The 17,533-nt window shown below is 49.8% G+C and overlaps 6 protein-coding genes across 6 annotated transcripts; 3 read left to right on the top strand and 3 right to left on the bottom strand.

The window, feature by feature from the left end:
- Positions 1 to 575: 575 nt before the first annotated feature.
- TrAtP1_002760 (uncharacterized protein) lies at positions 576 to 1,270 on the top strand (the record flags this gene model as incomplete). Its single annotated transcript, XM_014087454.2, has 3 exons — positions 576 to 633; positions 693 to 1,161; positions 1,237 to 1,270. The coding sequence occupies 3 exons, from the start codon at positions 576 to 578 to the stop codon at positions 1,268 to 1,270; spliced, it is 561 nt and encodes a 186-aa protein (XP_013942929.2).
- A 76-nt stretch (positions 1,271 to 1,346) lies between these two features.
- TrAtP1_002759 (uncharacterized protein) lies at positions 1,347 to 1,565 on the top strand (the record flags this gene model as incomplete). The annotated part of the gene is made up of 1 exon (XM_066111603.1): positions 1,347 to 1,565. The coding sequence occupies one exon, from the start codon at positions 1,347 to 1,349 to the stop codon at positions 1,563 to 1,565; it is 219 nt and encodes a 72-aa protein (XP_065967681.1).
- A 440-nt stretch (positions 1,566 to 2,005) lies between these two features.
- TrAtP1_002758 (uncharacterized protein) lies at positions 2,006 to 4,127 on the top strand. The gene is made up of 3 exons (XM_014087453.2): positions 2,006 to 2,348; positions 2,557 to 3,802; positions 3,852 to 4,127. The coding sequence occupies exons 1-2, from the start codon at positions 2,277 to 2,279 to the stop codon at positions 3,571 to 3,573; spliced, it is 1,089 nt and encodes a 362-aa protein (XP_013942928.2). The 5' UTR covers positions 2,006 to 2,276; the 3' UTR covers positions 3,574 to 3,802; positions 3,852 to 4,127.
- Positions 4,128 to 4,463: 336 nt separating this feature from the next.
- Positions 4,464 to 10,966, bottom strand: TrAtP1_002757 (uncharacterized protein). Its single transcript, XM_066111602.1, has one exon. It carries the CDS (start codon positions 10,898 to 10,900, stop codon positions 4,580 to 4,582), a length of 6,321 nt encoding a protein of 2,106 aa, XP_065967680.1. The 5' UTR covers positions 10,901 to 10,966; the 3' UTR covers positions 4,464 to 4,579.
- A 912-nt stretch (positions 10,967 to 11,878) lies between these two features.
- Positions 11,879 to 15,993, bottom strand: TrAtP1_002756 (uncharacterized protein). Its single transcript, XM_014087452.2, has 3 exons — positions 15,699 to 15,993; positions 14,128 to 15,632; positions 11,879 to 14,062 (listed from the first exon to the last, which is right to left on the bottom strand). Exons 1-3 carry the CDS (start codon positions 15,787 to 15,789, stop codon positions 11,978 to 11,980), a joined length of 3,681 nt encoding a protein of 1,226 aa, XP_013942927.2. The 5' UTR covers positions 15,790 to 15,993; the 3' UTR covers positions 11,879 to 11,977.
- Positions 15,994 to 16,329: 336 nt separating this feature from the next.
- Positions 16,330 to 17,533, bottom strand: TrAtP1_002755 (uncharacterized protein; the record flags this gene model as incomplete). The annotated part of the gene is made up of 3 exons (XM_014087451.2): positions 16,330 to 16,614; positions 16,667 to 17,356; positions 17,408 to 17,533. The coding sequence occupies 3 exons, from the start codon at positions 17,531 to 17,533 to the stop codon at positions 16,330 to 16,332; spliced, it is 1,101 nt and encodes a 366-aa protein (XP_013942926.2).

Here is a 17,533-nt window from a genome sequence, read left to right as displayed (position 1 = left end):
ATATTCGTCTATTAAGCATCTTTCACCTGGTTCGTACCAGCCCCAGTTCAATTACTGAGAAGCGCCTAGTCGCCCCAGGCAGTGGATCCAGCGAAAAGAGCTCTGCTGCTAATCTTGTCCATGGCGGGCATTATCACTCGCCACCGTAGAGTGCTATTGAGGCTTGTGAGAAGTACTGGGTACCTCGTAGGCGCAGCCTTGTCGGTAGCCATGCAGTTGGTGCAAGGTGATCTTTTGCCAGTTGCTCGTCACTCTGGCCTCCAATGCAAAGAAATATGGCCAGTTTTGCACTCAGCCAGTGCTGCACAATACGATGGAAGTTTCATTCGCCCAAGACGGCACCAATCATTGGATTTTTACTGGCGGTTGAATGCGACCCTGCCTAAGCCGTGGACAAGGCTGTGCAAGTACTCTTGTACCTGCACCACCGCCTTGGAGAAAAAAAAACTGTCGAGAGAAATTTAGTCTTCGCCATTGTGCTCTTAGCTCAACGCAACCCCGTCCAAAGTCACAGCCTCTCTGTCCTTCTCACCAGGGCTGCAAACTCAATTTCCTCGCGGGTACTAAATTTCATCATGGACGGTACCGATGGACGAAACGACGCCTTGGCTGATGGCCGGCGCATCTACTTAGGCGCGGCTACCCGAACTCTCTCACTATATGGCGACCATGCAAACTGACTGGTTCAACAGGCAACCTCCACTATGTGCTCAAGTCGGAGGACATTGAGGAGTTCCTCATTGCCAACGGCTTTGACGACATTGAGAACATCCACATGTCCATTGACGCCGTCAGCAGCCGCAACCCGGGCTACTGCTTCGTGGACTTTGCCCAGCGCCCAACGGCTGAGCGCGCTCTCACCTCGCTGCAGGCATCGCTGCGTGGCCGTGAGATCAAGGTCGGCCCTTGCGAGCCTAGAAAGAAGCGCAATGAGAACGGCCGCTCGGGCTTCCAGCAGCGAACTAACGAATGGCGAGGTGCGCAAGGCGATGACGGCCAACAGTACCAGAGCGAGCAGAGGCCCCGCGGTGGCTTGAACCGCTCCGAGGAGGTGGTTGATGAGTCCCAGGGAAAGCGACTGTATGTTGGCGGACTGGCCAAGATGGGCGACCAGGACCAGAACAACCAGGAGATGATGGGAATCTTCACCGGTTTCAACCCGTATGCATGCTCTCATTCTCTCGCTTGAGAAACTCACTATGTGAACTCACAACTAACCATGGCAAACCAAACCAGCTCGTACATTGGCAAGCGCATTGCCCCCCCATGACACCAGCAGAAGCCCTACTGGAACCTACTACTACTGCTTCGTGGACTTTGAGACCCAAGACGAGGCCCAGGCCGCCATGCAGGCTCTCGACGGCGCCGAGTACGATGGAGGCGTGCTGAAGGTTTCACTGGCCAAGAGGAACGACAGACAATCCACCCGCACCAACGCGACACCGGACCGCAATGGCCAGGGACGCGGCTGGTCACGACCTTCCAACCCCCGACCCGAGGGCGGACTGCCACCTTCGGCCAGGGCCATGGGATCCAACAACTGGAGGAGCCGAGATGCCCAGTAGGTTGGGATCGCATCCGCTGCTACCGCGGCTTACCGCTGCTTACCACTGCCACCGCTAAAATTGGAGTGAGGAAAAGGGAGAGACTTCAGACGAAGTCGTAGGAGTGCTGGGACAAGAAAATCTATTTGGGAGCATCATGTATTAATTCGTTTATTCTTATGTATTTGTTCCATTTGCAAACAAAAACGGCTGAATGCGGGGTACCACGAGGGGCACAAATGGCATGAGTTGCGTTGTTGTGTTGCACCAAGACTCCTTTCTTGTGATTTCTCGCGAATCATGTCCAAATTCAAGCCATACAAATACAGCACCAGCAACACCAAAAAATATGCTTTTTCGGCTCATAAAAAATCCCATCACCCCTTGGTCCCTGTTTTTTTCTTAGCTTCAGGAACAGCCACCACGTGCGTCAATCTCCCTCCGCGGGGTCCTTTTTTGCTTCGTGTCCCGCACTCGCTTAATCGCATATTTTCTCTCCCCCCTTGTCGTACCTCCACGCCCAGCCAATTTCAACAAACGTCGTGCAGCAGCAGCTCCACCGCCTTGCCTTTTTGCCCAATTCGCCGGCGAGCGTCTCTTTCTCTGACTTGAGCGAGCAATTTGTTGATTCGGATCTGTTTCTCGTTTTCTTTGTTTTTCTTTCTGTCCAGCTGAAACAGCTCCTTATACGGCGCTCCTCCACCGAAAGATACCCCTCCTTCTCTCCACAAGATGTCTCTCCACGTTCCTCTGCCCCATCGGTCTGCCACTCCAGTGGGCGCCGCCACCAAGGCCGTGATTCTGGTAATGATGACCTTCTCTTCTATATGCAATAGTTATTCCCTGTCATCTCTTCATTGGAAACTGGGATTTCAGGCCCAATGGTTGCGACAAGTTCCTCGGGCGTCAAAGCTCAACCTTGGCTAACAGCGCACACCAACTGCCCATCATATACCACTGATTCTATGATCTTGATATTGAGCCTCCAACTAACTCTATGACTTTTCTATAGGTCGGCGGTCCCTCTCGTGGCACGCGATTCCGCCCTCTCTCGCTTGACCTCCCCAAGCCCCTCTTCGAAGTCGCCGGCCACCCCATCATCTGGCACTGCCTCTCGTCCGTTGCCCGCGTCAAGCAAATCCAAGAAGTCTACATCATCGGCTACTACGACGAGTCCGTCTTCCGCGACTTCATCAAGGACTCGGCCAAGGAGTTCCCCGGCATCAACCTGCGGTATCTGCGTGAGTACGAGGCGCTGGGCACCGCCGGCGGTCTGTACCACTTCCGAGATGCCATCCTCAAGGGCCGCCCCGAGCGCCTCTTCGTCCTCAACGCCGACGTCTGCTGCTCGTTCCCGCTGGAGGAGATGCTCAAGCTCTTTATCGAGAGGGACGCCGAGGCTGTCATTCTCGGCACACGCGTCAGTAACGACGCCGCCTCCAACTTTGGCTGCATCGTCTCCGACTCCCACACCCGCCGCGTGCTTCACTACGTCGAGAAGCCCGAGTCGCACATCAGCAACCTGATCAACTGCGGCGTCTACCTCTTCTCCACCGATGCCATCTTCCCATCCATTCGATCGGCCATTAAGCGTCGCACCGATCGCCCGGCCCGCCTTGTCTCGTACCCCTCCTCCGACAACCTGGATAACTTCACCATGCCCCGTGCTATTGCCGACGACGACGACGACGAGGACAAAAAGGAGGTCATCCGCCTCGAGCAAGATATTCTGGGCGACATGGCCGACAGCAAGCAGTTCTTCGTCTACGAGACCAAAGATTTCTGGCGCCAGATCAAGACCGCCGGCTCTGCTGTGCCCGCCAACGCGCTCTATCTCCAAAAGGCCTCGCAGATTGGCAGCGACGAACTCGCCCCCGCAAGCGCAAACATTGTTCCCCCCCGTCTTCATCCACCCTACCGCCGACGTCCATCCCACTGCCAAGCTCGGCCCCAACGTCAGCATCGGACCCCGCGTCGTTGTGGGCGCCGGTGCCCGTATCAAGGAGAGTATCGTGCTGGAGGACTCTGAGATCAAGCACGACGCCTGTGTTCTGTACTCCATCATTGGATGGGGCAGCCGTGTTGGCGCTTGGGCTCGTGTCGAGGGCTCACCTCTTGCTGCTGGTAGCCACTCTACCAGCATCATCAAGAACGGTGTCAAGGTGCAGAGCATTTCTATCCTTGGAAAGGATTGTGGCGTTGGTGATGAGGTTCATGTGCAGAACTGCGTCTGCCTGCCATACAAGGAGCTGAAGAGGGTATGTTATTTCAACCCTTTCTCCATGGTTTTTATGCTAACAAGTCTAGGATGTCGCCAACGAAGTAATTATGTAAAGCCGTATTGTTGCAGAGAGTGAATAAGTAGTAGGAGCAGGTTATAGAGTGACTTGACTACAGCAGTTTTTATCCAAGGAAAAAAGTGGCTTGAAATGATTCTAAATGATGTGAAAGTTATAAGTAGACGACGTTTTATATGTTTGTAACAGTGTCACGTATTCTCTATCTATGTGCTGAGAGAAACACATGTGGGACTAAGCTATAGAATATTAATTTTGAAGGAAGCAGTTGCTTTGAGCTTTGAAATGAGCTGACTGTATCATCAATTTGGCAAACAGTGAAGATACAGGGTGAGACAGCAGCCCACAGGTTCTCTCAACACACGTTTTTTAAACAAAACTGTAATGGAGAATTAAAGTCTAATCTTTTATCCAACATCTTAGCTGAAGCTAGAGTTGCAACTTACAACTTACAACCACATGCATTTTAATCTTTCTACTACTTCGACTACCTCTACTATTTGAAGTGTGGCAATCTTTCCGATCTGTATATAATCACACTGACTGCCCATTGAGTCATGACCAAGACTCTGGATAACGAAATTGGAGCGTTGAATAACAGTTTCCTTTTTTCCCTTTACGTGAATCGAAAAGGATGATCATTAGGGGGCAGTTGTCTCTACCCATAAACTAATTACATACAGAGATCGTCCAATATACATCATCAAAGCTACTTCTTCTTATAACAACTAATCTCCCTCAACTATCGCTCTCTTCCACCTTCTTCTCCACCTTTTCTCTAAACAACCGCATAATGCCACGCACATTCCTCGCAACAGCAACATCAATCGCCGTCCTCAGCTCAGCATCCTCTCTCCGCGGATCAACACCAAGTTCCATCAACTTCTCAAACGCACTTATAACATCATCTCGTTGATCCCAATCGGAGCTGTCAGTTGGGATCTCTCGACTTGCTGTTATATGGAGCAACGTCTGCCCTCGTGCGTCCACGGCCGTCAAATCGGCTCCTAGATCGATAAAGTTACTCAGGGCTATCGCGTGGTTGACGTCGTTGGCAATGGCAAATTTTGGATGAGAGACTTTTCCAGTTGGGTCGCGTGTGCCTTCCCATCCAGCAGCTGCGAAACTCATGACGGGAGTCTCGCTGCTTTTGTTGCGGGTATTGATATCAACACTGGTGGAAATCTCGCGGAAGAGTTTTGTGGCTTCGGCAGCTCTTTCGGCGTGACCTACTAGACGAGGTGCAAGCTGGTGTAATATCGAGTTGCCCGTTACGGAATCCGGTTCGCTCACGTTGGCGCCTGCGGATATTAGATGCTTGATAGCAAAGAGAGATTCCTGGCGGCGATCTGAATACATCGCCAGTGCCAGGTGAAGAGGCTTGCAGCCTTGGTTGTCGGCCATGTTGACAGCAGCTGGGCCGTGTTCGACCAGTGAGATGAAAGCCTTCTGTTGCTCCTCATCATATTTCCCAGGAAGCGTGCAGAGCCAATGAAGTGGTGTACGTCCCTCGTCATCAACACCAAGGGCGTCAGCCCCTTTTCCTAATAAACCAAGGACAGAACTAGGCACAATACTCGGGCATGGTGGCTCTCTGCCATATGTTTCTGGTCCTACACGCACAGTCGGAACACAAGCCGATACTAAAAGTGAGCGCCCATGCTGGCTCTCTTTGCGGTTGATGTCCGTTTGTGAAAGTCGAGGGAGAAGGTTGTCTAGTTGGCCCTGGTCGTCGATGATACTATGCAGCAGACATCTTCCGTCTGGGTACGTTGCGAATGGATCTGCGCCGGCCGAGAGCAGCAATCCCGCAATTGCTTCCTTTCGCGAATGGAGTTCCGCCTCTGAGTAGGTACTGGCTGTTGTTGATGGACGGCATGCCTCGTGTAGTGCATAGCGTACGTCTTCTCCTTCTTTTCTGGGAATTGGCAACTCGTTTGGATCCAGTCCGGCTTCTAGAAGCACGCTGATTTGTAAAGCATCGTTCCATTTCACCACCATGCGGGCGATGAGTCCCGGCACACGCCTCGTATCTGCCCCGTTCTCAACCAACATCCTTGTCAACTCACCCCTATCCGACAACTCCAACGCTGAGAGGCCACTGGTGTATCCACGCGATCCCTCCGTCTCACACACAGTTGCATTCACATTCGCTCCATGTCTCAAGAGAACCTTTAGCGTCTCCTCCCGCCAGTGACCATCAGGCCAGCTTTGGTCCAGGGCCGCCAGCAACGGCGTCATACCGTCTTTGTTGAGTGCTTCTATGTTGGCTCCTTTTGAGACAAGATATTCGAGCGCCTCAATCTGCCAAAAGCGACTGCCGCCCGCGAGAATGTGCAATGCGGTGCCTCCCCGAATCTTGTAGCAGTATCCTCGACGGTTGTAGACAGCATTGACATCAACGCCAATTTTCTCGACGAGCAGCCGTATAATGTGCAAGGACGGCAGGTCACGCTCGCAGGCTGTGCCAAGAAGGGTGCCGCAGTTTTCTTCATCTGTCTGGACCCAGTCTTGAGCTTCAAAAAGATGCACCTTGTCGGCAAAGTACTCGAGGAGGTCTGCATATCCCCCCTCAACGAGGAGGTGAAGGAGCGTGTTATCCTCATATCTGTCCAGTGCAAGCACATTGCCACCCAGCAATGCATACTCCTTGATACTGTCGTAATCCCCGTCTTCCAGAGCATACTTCAGCGGGTCGAGTTGGTCAAGTCTATTCCCCTCATCACCCACTTTAGCCTGTATATCCAATATGGCCTGCCCGTCTGCCAAGTAGTATAGCTTTTCTTCGCTGAGAGGACGGTGCTTCTCATAGAGGACTGACCATCGGCCCCGCAACAAGGTGCCGTGCTGCGGACTTGGTAATGCAGATGAGACATTGCGAGCTGTTTCGGCCGCTTTGTGTTTATCTGTGGCCAAGATGAACTCTGGAGACTTTAAATGGCTGTCCCGGGCCTTGACGCCGCGTGTAAGGAGCGCGCGCACCATATCCCAGCACCTTTCCTCCACGGCCATGTCCATAGGGGTTACGGTCTTGGTCTTCCCGTCGTGATCTTCAACAACTGCTTCGACGTTTAGATCAACCCCAGCTTGCTGCAGCATGGTGATGATGTCCGTTGCTTGGATTCGACGCCGGCGCCATAAATCTTCCAAGTCATCAAACTCGGCTAGGGAATGGAGCGGCATGAGGCCATCTACATCTGGCAGCCAGGGGTTTGCGCCATTGCGGAGCAGCTCCCAGACACTCTCTGGCCGTCCAGAACGACAAGCGTAATGTAACGGTGCCATGCCTTCTCCCAGAAGATTCACGTACTTCTCAAGCACGCCTCGACTTTGGTACTCTGACAGGAGGAGGCTGACGATGGAAGCAGCACCTTCTCTGCAGGCGACATGTAGCGGGGAGAGATCAACCGCCGCGAGAACGGTAGGATCAGCTCCGGCGCGAAGAAGAGACTTTACAGCAATTTCTCCAAGGGATACGGCGTGGTGTAAGGGGGTGAAGCCATTGGCGTCCTGCTGGTTGAGGTCCAACTCCTTGAACAAGGGGCTTTCAAGGACACGCTCCAAAATTCTCAGACTCTTCACCACATGCAGCGCCGTTTCTCCTTTTTTATTCTTGGTGAGTGGCGAGACACCAGCCTCGACCAGAACTTGTATGATGTCAAGGAATTTGCTCTCATCTCCAGCTGAGCGAAGAACCGAGTGGATGAGCGTGTCCCCTCCAGGGCCGAGGACATCTGGCTTTGTGCCAATCGATATCATGTAGCGAAACCAATCTGCGCCCTTTTTGTAATCTTTCGTTGCTTCATGCAGTAGGCTTTTGCCATCTCCGGTGGATAGTTGAGCCCCCAGGCGGATAAACATCTGCATGACGTTGTTCTCTTTGAATCTACCACCAATGACTCCCAGAATTGTTTTGCCAGTCTTCGAACCACGTATGCTTAAATCCATGCCCGCTTCGACGAGCATCCGAAGAAGCTCCTCGTCACTGTCCGTACGATTTCCACCGTCTGTGCGATCGCATTGCCTATACTTCCACACGGGCGGATGGCCTTTTCCATTGCGTTGATTTAGATCCACGCCGGCGTCCAAAAGCTGCTGAATAAAAGGGAAAACCTTGGCATCAGAAAAGAATTCGATGCTATGCATAATGTGATGGAATACATTGTCTCCGTTCTTGTCGGTAGCGTGCACGTCAGCCCCGAGATCCAGGAATTTTTGGAATGTCAAGGCGTCTGCTTTCAATTTGAAAAGAGAGAATGAAGCGAATGAATGGCCCATTTTGTCAATAATCGCGAGCAAAGGCGTTCTTCCCACATCATTCACGGCGTTTATATCCGCCTCAAATTCAACCAGCAAATCAAGCAGCTGAGACTTCTCCGGATTGGCGAGATGCATGGGTGTCTCTCCTCTATCTGTCCGGGCGTTGGGATCGGCTCCCTGCAAAAGGAGCGCGCGGGTCAGAATCTCTTCAGACTTGTCCAATGAGCCCCAATATCCAAAGGCTGTGTCAGTCTTGAGCACAGCAAGATGGAGAGGTGTCAAATCCTGGCCACTGACAGAACGCTTCCACCTTATTGTGGCATTGACGTCTGCTCCAGCCGCTACAAGAACTCGGACACATTCCTCCGCCTTGTTCACGTCCTCCTTCATGAGGACGCATCTTTCGTCGGGAGAGCAAAACGCATGAAGAGGCGTTGGTCCTTGTTCGTTGTCAACTTGCAGGGATATTTGACCGTAGGTATATAAACTCTCGCGGGCGCTTCTTCCATTCGGATCAGCCCCGTGCTTAAGTAACAGCTTTATCAAGTCCAGGTTGTGGCGCTCAGCTGCCCTAAACAGCCTTGTTTTCCCATCCTGGAAACAGCCGATATCGACTTTGCCCGTGTTTAAGATGGCCTCAATATTTTCCACGTTATCGACCTGATGGAAGCATTTGTTGACTTCAGTTAGCGGAATGAAGGGCATGAATGCCTGGATAACCCCGGGGTTATCGCCCCTGAACGCAAACGACAAGGCGGTCTGTCTCCGACTCTCGGCTTCCTCTTCTGAATACCTTTTCAAGTACTGATCAAAAGAGTCGTATTCTTCGAGAACTGGAAATGTCTTAATCAACGGGTCGACACCCGCAGCCAGTAAAAGTCGAACAATTGCCGGATGCCCTTTCAACGCCGCCCAGTGTAGAGGCGTTCGACCTTTACTACCGCCCGACTGTGCATTTGCACCTTTGGCAAGCAGAAACTGGGCGATTTCATCATGGCCATTTTCGGCGGCGTAAGACAACGGAGTGCGGCCATCTGAGTCACGAGCGTCAAGTGCTGACTCTGTGGTCGCAAGTATCTCGACTACCTTCAGTGGCATGGCAAGAGGGGGTTTCACAGCAGTAGCAAGGTGGAAAACGTTGAAAGAGGCAGATAGTCGCCCTTCCCAATTCATCAGTATCAGCGTCTCGAATGCTGGCTTCTCAGGGCACAAATAGCGAGTCAAGGCCTCTCGGACAGCATTGGGCGGCTGTGCCGATGCCTTCTTAAGGTGAAAAGCGAGATTTTCAGCGGCGTAAGAGACTAAGGGGCGTGTTATTCGCAAGTTGGTAACGAGGTCATCCCTTCTTTTTCTCTCTGTTCTTCGCCAATTGTGCTCGTCGTAGTTTACCTCTCTGTGGTCATCAAGTGTGACGTCGAAATGCGGACAGCCATCGAGAAACTCCAATAAGAGCACGCTGAGCATCTCATGCGAAGTTGTGTCATCGAGAACGGGGAAAGCGTCGGCGTTTGCCTTTCTCGTGGCATCGTGCAGAAACTCGGTAAATGAGTGGTGGATGACGCTCACGCTCTCATCTTCCAGGAGTTCCAATAACCTGCCGCAACTTTGCCGCACCAAGTCCTTTCCTTGTCCGAGGCTGATGTGTAGCATGTTGGAGAGCAGCGATCCAAGTTCAATTAACCGCAAGGGTCGACTCGCATGCGTTACACACATGAGGACCTTGGCTTGTTGCTCTGCTGTGACTCCGCTGCGGTGAGCATGCTCTTTCAACATGCCTTCGTATACATCTTGAAGCGTTCGTGGCAGGCGATCTAGACTGTCGGGCAGAGTCTCTTCGGTGATGTGCTTGTCCCGCAAGCCTTCAGCCAAGTTATCTGCAATGAGTCTGGCGTGAAGAAAGAGCCCCTTGGCTCGCTCACAGATGGTCTGCTTCACCAGCTCATTCTTGTCGTTGCTTAATGGAGGGTCCAGCGTGGCCATTCTGGCGTCGACATAACGCGCCACGTCTGGGTAAAGGAGGGCAGGGTCAAGCTTCAGCTTCGCTATTCTCGAGTTGCTCAACGCCTGTTCAATCTTTGGCAGTGGCCTGCTCGTCATCATAACCCTGACTTTACCGGGTGCAACGGTGCCCAGCTCAACGAGGCGATGAGTCATGCCCTCAAAATCTCCGTCGTCCATCTCATCTAAAGCGTCCACCACGCAGTACACATTCTTTGTGAGGCCCATGGTGAGCGCCTCAATGAGAACAGGCCATATCAGGCTGCTTTCACTGCCACTGATGGCATGATCCTGCGATATAGTTGTCAAGGTGGTCACCAGGGCAGGGCAATGGGGAAGCAGCTGCGCGGCAAAGTCACGTATGAGATAGTTGGCGCTGTGGTTCTTGTCGACAATCTGGCGAAAGAAGAAGAAGAGGACAATGCTGCCAGACTCTTGCAACTGGCGCACTGTGGAAGCCGAAAAGACTGATTTTCCAGTACCAGCCAATCCCCGGACGTGGAGACATGAGCTACCATTGTGATCATGGCCAGAGCTGGAGTTGGTATTGGAATCAGAATTGGCCCAGGCGCAGAATACGGGCGACTTGTGAATCCAATCACCAGTTCCAGGCACATATGAGTGCAAATGCTTCATGAATTCGCTCCCTGGAGAGAGAAAGTCGGTTGGCTGGAGCCATTTCAGCAGGGTAGAAAGCCGCTCTTTGTATGAGTCGTTTTGCTGTGATGGAGGCGCGGGCACTGTATCTCGCTCTACAATCTCGAAAGTCTGATCCAAGTCGGAATCAACAGCACCGTCCATAGTGACGCCTCCTCTGAAAAGGGCGATACAACAGCGTAGAATTGATGATTTGAAGCGCAAAACAGGCGGCAATAGTGCCCTTTTTTATCTTTATTTTATGCTCGAGTGTTGGCTGGATTGACAGACAAGCGCGCTTCGGCCCTTACCCAATCGGGCTTCAGCTCTACAAAAGTGCCTGTTTGTTGAGTCATACCGCGAAGCGAAGTTAAGATGAGAGCAAGATAGCATTTCTCGAGTCACAGTGACTTAGAGACACCGGCGTGTGTCAAGGCCACAAAAGGAGACCCCAGAAGACTATTGAGAAAGTACCTACCTATATAACTTGACAGTTCGCCATGTGGAAACGTGCTTGAATAGCGCCTACGTTACAGACAAGAACATCAAGGACTGAAAATGCGCCATGGATAGCATTCGCTCACTGATATAAACTATATCAAAGAGTTACTGGCTTCACGTGAGCCCAATACATTGCAGCCAGTCAAATTTTCAGTCTTTTCTTTCCTCCATATTTCGCCCTTCAGAAGTGACCGCAGTGGCAGAATCAGCCTCGCTCATTTCTACAAGATTCACAACTGTGGCTTTACGAAGAAGTCAAAAATATAATTGTTACCTTAAAGGAAAGATATAGTAGCCATTTCTTTAGTTACAGCAAGTGCAGTAAGGAATATAAGAGGAGAGACCTCTTGGAAAAGCATTAATTCAGTAGCAAAACTCAAATATACAACAAAACAGTTAATAGCAAATGTAGCCAGCAAAACAAAAGAAAATCATTAAAATAGTACAGGTTGTGTATGGCCTTCTATGCGACTATAGATTACAGACAGAGTGTCTTTATTAAAAGGTCAATTTTTGATATACTACTTCCATTATCTAATACTCCAATTACAGTTAATCTTACTAGTTTTCTGCCTCTTCCTTTTTTTAAAAAAAAAGAAAGTAGAAAAATAAAAAAATAAGAATATGTATATTTAGATTTAGATTTGGATTACCTGCCTCGTGAAGCCAGGGCTTGAGTGTAAAGCAACGAAAGCTGAGTGCTGAGTAACAATTCCCTGCAATAATACCCCTGTATAAGAATTAGATATTCTCCTGTCCCTGAAACATCTTCTCTGTATTAACTCCTAAACTTGAGACTCTTCTCTTCCTTTTCGAGCTTTTAATCTCACCATCTTTGCAAGCAACAGCGTTAGGTTGTCTTGAGAAATCGATAATAAGCATGATGCCGGAATTTAATCCAATAGCTAGTATAGACGCCGAAGAATCCCATTGCTCTGCACTGTATGGACGCAACTCCATGGGTATCCATATCAGCCGCTCTTCATTTTGGGTGACCCAAGCATGTTCGCCGTCGGCAAGCGTTTGCCCCCAATTCCAATGTCTGGGGACCTTGAATCCATTATTCTTCTCTTGGTAAGAAATTGAACGATGTAGATTGCCGACATGTAGCTCTATAGGGTGATCTGTGTCTATTCGCCAGTGCTCCAATGTGAACTTAGGACCCTCGCCGGGTCTAAAGTACCCAGCTGATCTCCAACTAACGAATACTGCATTAAATGAGACTGCAACGTGTTCGATCCGCAATGCGTTATTATCCTTCGTAGGGGTGGGATATTGTGCAATACGCTTATATTCTTTTTCGTTGCCTTTTCGCAAAACAGTTATTGCATCATAACAGACACAAGCAAGGATCTCCAGGTCAGCAGATACTGCTATTTGTAAAAACCCATCAAAAAAGTAGCCGTATTCATTCGTGCCGATGAATTCTAATACTTGCAAGACGTTTATGCATTCGCCTGTCACAGTCTGCCAGAAGCGTAAAATTTTCCCTGCATCGCCTGTTACCATAATTGAAGAATCGTGTGAAAAAGCTATAGCAGTAACTGTATCGGTGTGGCCAGTGAATGTTTGACAACGTTGCCCCGTGTCAACCCGCCATAGTGTTACTGCCCCTTCAAAAGAGCTCGAAGCGACAAATGATGAATCAGGCGAGATAGCTACACAGTTTATAGAAGTGCCATATTCATTAAGAGCATCTGCACTGCTGCCGCTGGAGTTTAATTGCCAGACGCTAATAATGTTTCCGATACCATCTGATGCTGCAAAGAAAGCCATATCAAAGGAAAAATCGATGTTTGATAGGCCCTGAGTATTTGAAACGGAGATTGTATCATCAAACTTCGAGCTTGATTGAAACCGCCAGTGACATCGCCCTTTCGTTGTTGGTACTACTAATTCAGTGGAAGAAGAGAATGCAAGCTTCTCTAGAAATAAGGAGTGAAACTTAGTATAGCAGCTTCTCAACTTGCGACCTGTCGCAACACACCAGAGATTGATGCATGAATCTAGGCCATCGAACCAATGAGCTGAGGCAAGAAACTTGGAGTCGGGAGAGAAGGCGACAGCTAAAAAAATTCCCTCTCCTCGCCGAGATAAATTGCATATCTCTTTCGCTGTTTCAATGTTCCAAATTGCTGCGGCAGATCCACCTGCCACAACCACATACTCAAGGTTGGGGGAGAAGGCAATATGAACCGAATGCTTGTTATGCTCTTCTTTGTGACCTTGAAGTGTCTGCAGAAGTTTGCCTGTCTCAGTGCACCAGATCAAGACACTCTTATCACTGTAAGCTGAAGCGAGGACTTTCGAGTCAGGTGCGAATGCAATTGAACAGAATTTTCTTCCATCACCGTGTAATGTGTGCATCTTTTCACCCGTGTCCGTGGTCCAGATATATATTTCTCTTGAATCGCTCGATGCCACTTTTTTTGAATCTGGAGATATTTTCACAAGCCAATGATGGTTTCCGAAGAGCAATATCTGCTGGCAGTTGCCTGTTTCCATTTCCCATATTCTTGCCGTCCCATCTAGTGAGTTGGAGATCAATAGGCGTGACGTGGGTGAAAACGCTAGTGACATAATTTTCTCTCTATGGCCAAGAAGAGTATGCACACGTGCTCCCCAAGTATTCGGTCGGTTCAACACAAGAGGAATGCCTTGGCGAACACCTTGAATGAACTCTTGTCGAATGAGGCTGAATTCGGGCGCAAATGCCAATGCCGAAGAGTAAGTTTGTAAAGGAACAGCTTCTATTATTCCCCTGTTAGATTGGATAAAGCGAATAGCATCTTTCATCAATGCCATCAATCTAGGCGCATCTTGCTCCTTCAATTCAACGTCGACATATATTAGCGTAAGCCAAAGAGATTCAGTCTATTCTTGAAACTTACAGGCAGAATTGAAAGTTTATGAAATGCTCCAATCGTATGATTCATAGCCCGCAAAAGAGAAATAGCTTCCAACCAGTATGGATATACGTTTGTGAAGAACATGTACAGGCTACTGTAATCTCGAATGGCCTCAGCCTTCTCCTCTTCACTTGCGGCTAAAAGGTGGTCGATCCAAAATATACACTGGTATCGAAGGTAGGCTAATGGATCCGGACATGGTGTGGAAATTTCGTCTATTTCTGTTGAAGGAGATTCAAGGCCGTACATGTTGCGATGCAATTTTTGGGACATGACATCCAACGAAGACTGGAACATACAAAAATGTTTACTGGTAATACCGGCTTGAGAACCCTGTTGAAGCACAAAGTCTTTAGCTGACTGGTGAATGAAATAAATAGTGTCATCTTTCACAGTCAGAAAAGAGCCACAGAGTTGTGCGACTGTGCGGACATCTTCTTGATCCTGCGGGCATTCCGCTTCCATCTGCCACAAAGAGTTGAGCTCCCCGAGATGCAAAGGACGGTAAGCCGTAGTAACTATTGAAAGCAGCTTTGTGCAGAGATCTCGCCTTTGACTCGGGTGGTCCCGTATCTGGTTCATCATCTGTTGGTATAAGCTCTGCAAGCCTTCGGGCATCTGGTCCAGTATTCGAAGTACTTCCCATTTCATGGCGTCCTGAAGCTGCTGAATTGCGAGGGCTGCCCACAAGAACGTATTGTCGGCCTTGTGCTGTAAGATGTCACGAACTTTGCTTTCAAGCTCTTTATCCTGTTGCATGATTTCCATGTGAGCAACACAGTGCTCGATGTAGCTATGAACAGCTTGCGACACTGATTCTGCATTCCCTTTAAGTTCGAGGCTCAAAGGGTTGACAGCCTCTTTCGACAAGAGCCGTCGCTCAATATCCTCCAAGTTACGACTGGATAAAAGCCATTTGACCTTGGAGCTTGTTCTGACAACCAATCGCAGGAAAGAGTCCCGGTCCGTTATGCATTCGTCGAGGGCATCAACGACCAGAACAAGGTGTGACCATTTAGAGTCTTGGATGATAGCCTCAAAGATGTCACAAATGGCAACCCAGCCGTTTGGACCATCAAAAATCGGCTTGCCTGGACTTAGATGCCTCTCCCTAACATAAGAGAGCAGTGATCTTTTCCGATGAACGAGATAGAAAGTCAAGCCCCCAAGAATGGCCGCTGCAGTGTTTATGCGGGAGTCTGTTGCTTGGCAGAAGAAGTATGCCATCTCGTTTTCAACCTCTTTATTATCCTCTAGGCTTTCAATTATGCCGCAGAGAAGCATCGTCTTGCCCTTCCCAGGATCCCCTTTGATCCAGAGAATTCCATTCTGCGCATCAAGCCATTTTTGGTAATCTCGGTGATCGAAGATCCAGCGGTATGAATCGCGCAGTAGAGGGCCCTTTGTCTCTAGAATCCTCTTCTTATCAAGTCGGGGATCGGTGATTCTCAAATCTTGGAGGTAGACGTTGTCCGAGTCATTTTGAACTAGGCAGTATGATGAATGGATTAGCTACCGTTGGTGTTCATACAAAGGTAGAAGGAAAAGATTACCTTGAGCGATTGGCCAGTTATTGTAGACATTTCCATTATGTATATTGGAAAAGTCGCCGAAACGGCTATGCGAAACGGCGTGAGATGCCATTTAGATAACTATGCCTAAGAAAATGTGTTGGGTAGGAATCAAGGATTCAGGCAGATACCTAGGTATGTGCTAATTTTGGAATGGGGGAGGCTGAGGAGTGCGAATTGAGCCAATAGAGATGAGCTCCGTCGATAGTAACATGGAATCACTCCCCTGTATTAGCTTGCGGTAGATGCCCATACTCACCACGGTGCGATTGGTTTAGTTGTGGAAAAAGGAAAGATAAAACATGGAAAAAAGCAGCGTTTCATCAAGGTGCGCGAAAAATAATGATGGGTATATTCAGCCATTTACAGAGCCTCTCTTCTAAGCTTTCCATCCATTGCCGTCTATACCAAAGCTCACAAGCTCCTGTTGGATCCAGATTCCCCTCTTTCTATATGCACCTATCCATTTTCCGTTCCCGACACACATACAGTCCAAGGTAAAAAAGAAATTGAAGCTATAGCATTAGCCCAAACATAATAACAGTGTTTTTGTTTCTCCCCCAAGAAGCAGGAAAAGGTTGATGAAAATTCGAATGCGCTGCCAAATGCGTATTCACAGCTCCTTCTGGGGGGCTAGACGACTTCCTGGGCGAGCAAACATCGGACTGCTAGGCCGACTAGATGTCGATGCCACGCCCTTGACATCAAATGGATCGACGGCACCAAGGTGCTTGGAGGGTCCTAAGCGAGGGGTGCCTATAGGCGTAAGAAGACTTTCGATAGCAGGCTTTTCGAATGTGGCTACTCGAATGGCCGGTGGTCGGGCGCGAGAGGGGCTCTCCTCTGTTATACTATACATGTACGTCGCCAGTAGCACCAGAATTGTTCCTAAAAGAAACTGCAATATCCATTAGCAAACCTCTGAGCCTTCATGAAAAGGGCATACTCACTGTAAAAGTGACTTCGAACTCAAAGACCCATACGCTGACGAGAAAGCTCAGTATGATACTGATGCTCGTAGCAAAGTTCTTTACAATATTGTCCGCATCCCTGATCACCAAGCTGGCCAACAAGCCACCCGCCGCCTGCAAAATGACTGTCGCCCATACGATAGTATTGTAGCCCTCGAAGAAACCATGCTCGCGAATGCCAGCTCCATCCTGCCACATAACGCCGCCAAAAAGAGCAGCAATCATGGAGTAAAAGCTCAGCTGCAAGTTTCGTATCCATACGCTAGCTTGCGATGAATTTTCCTTGAGTATCTTCTCAAAGTAGACTCCAGTAAGACCGGAGACTGCCGCGGCGATGAGAACTGCAGTCACACCGACGGAGTAGTTCATGGGAGGTTCGAGCGAGTGAAGATCGTAGTCGATGCCTTCGTATGTCGCAGAACGACGCGTGAGATGCGCCGGGGCGTCGTCGGGAATGGCGTGGCCAAGCTCGTGGCGAGACCGGGGAAAGAAGTGGTCGGGCATGCCGTGAAGGAGAAGGGAGTCGGCGCTGGGCACATTGGTGGTGGTGGACGAGCCGGGGAGGGAGACGACTGAGACGCCGAGGGTGAGGACGATGAGAGCGAGCCAGCGCTTGAAGCCGAGCGGGCGGCTGAGGAGGTAGACGCTGAAGAGCGCTGTGGTGAGGATCTACTCGTCGTTAGACATGGCAACATCTTCTTCACGCTGCCTTTTCCTTACCTTAAGTTGGTACAAGACCTGGAAGTGCACAGCATCCAGGTTCTCAATAGCCACATACTGCAAGATATTCTGCAGCGTGTAAAACACGCCCGGTATAATCAGCTTCCACCCATCCGTCGAAAACAT

The sequence above is a fragment of the Trichoderma atroviride genome, chromosome 2 (assembly GCF_020647795.1).
Source record: "Trichoderma atroviride chromosome 2, complete sequence".
Taxonomy (NCBI): Eukaryota; Fungi; Ascomycota; class Sordariomycetes; order Hypocreales; family Hypocreaceae; genus Trichoderma; species Trichoderma atroviride.
This window is presented reverse-complemented; position numbering and strand designations above follow the sequence as displayed.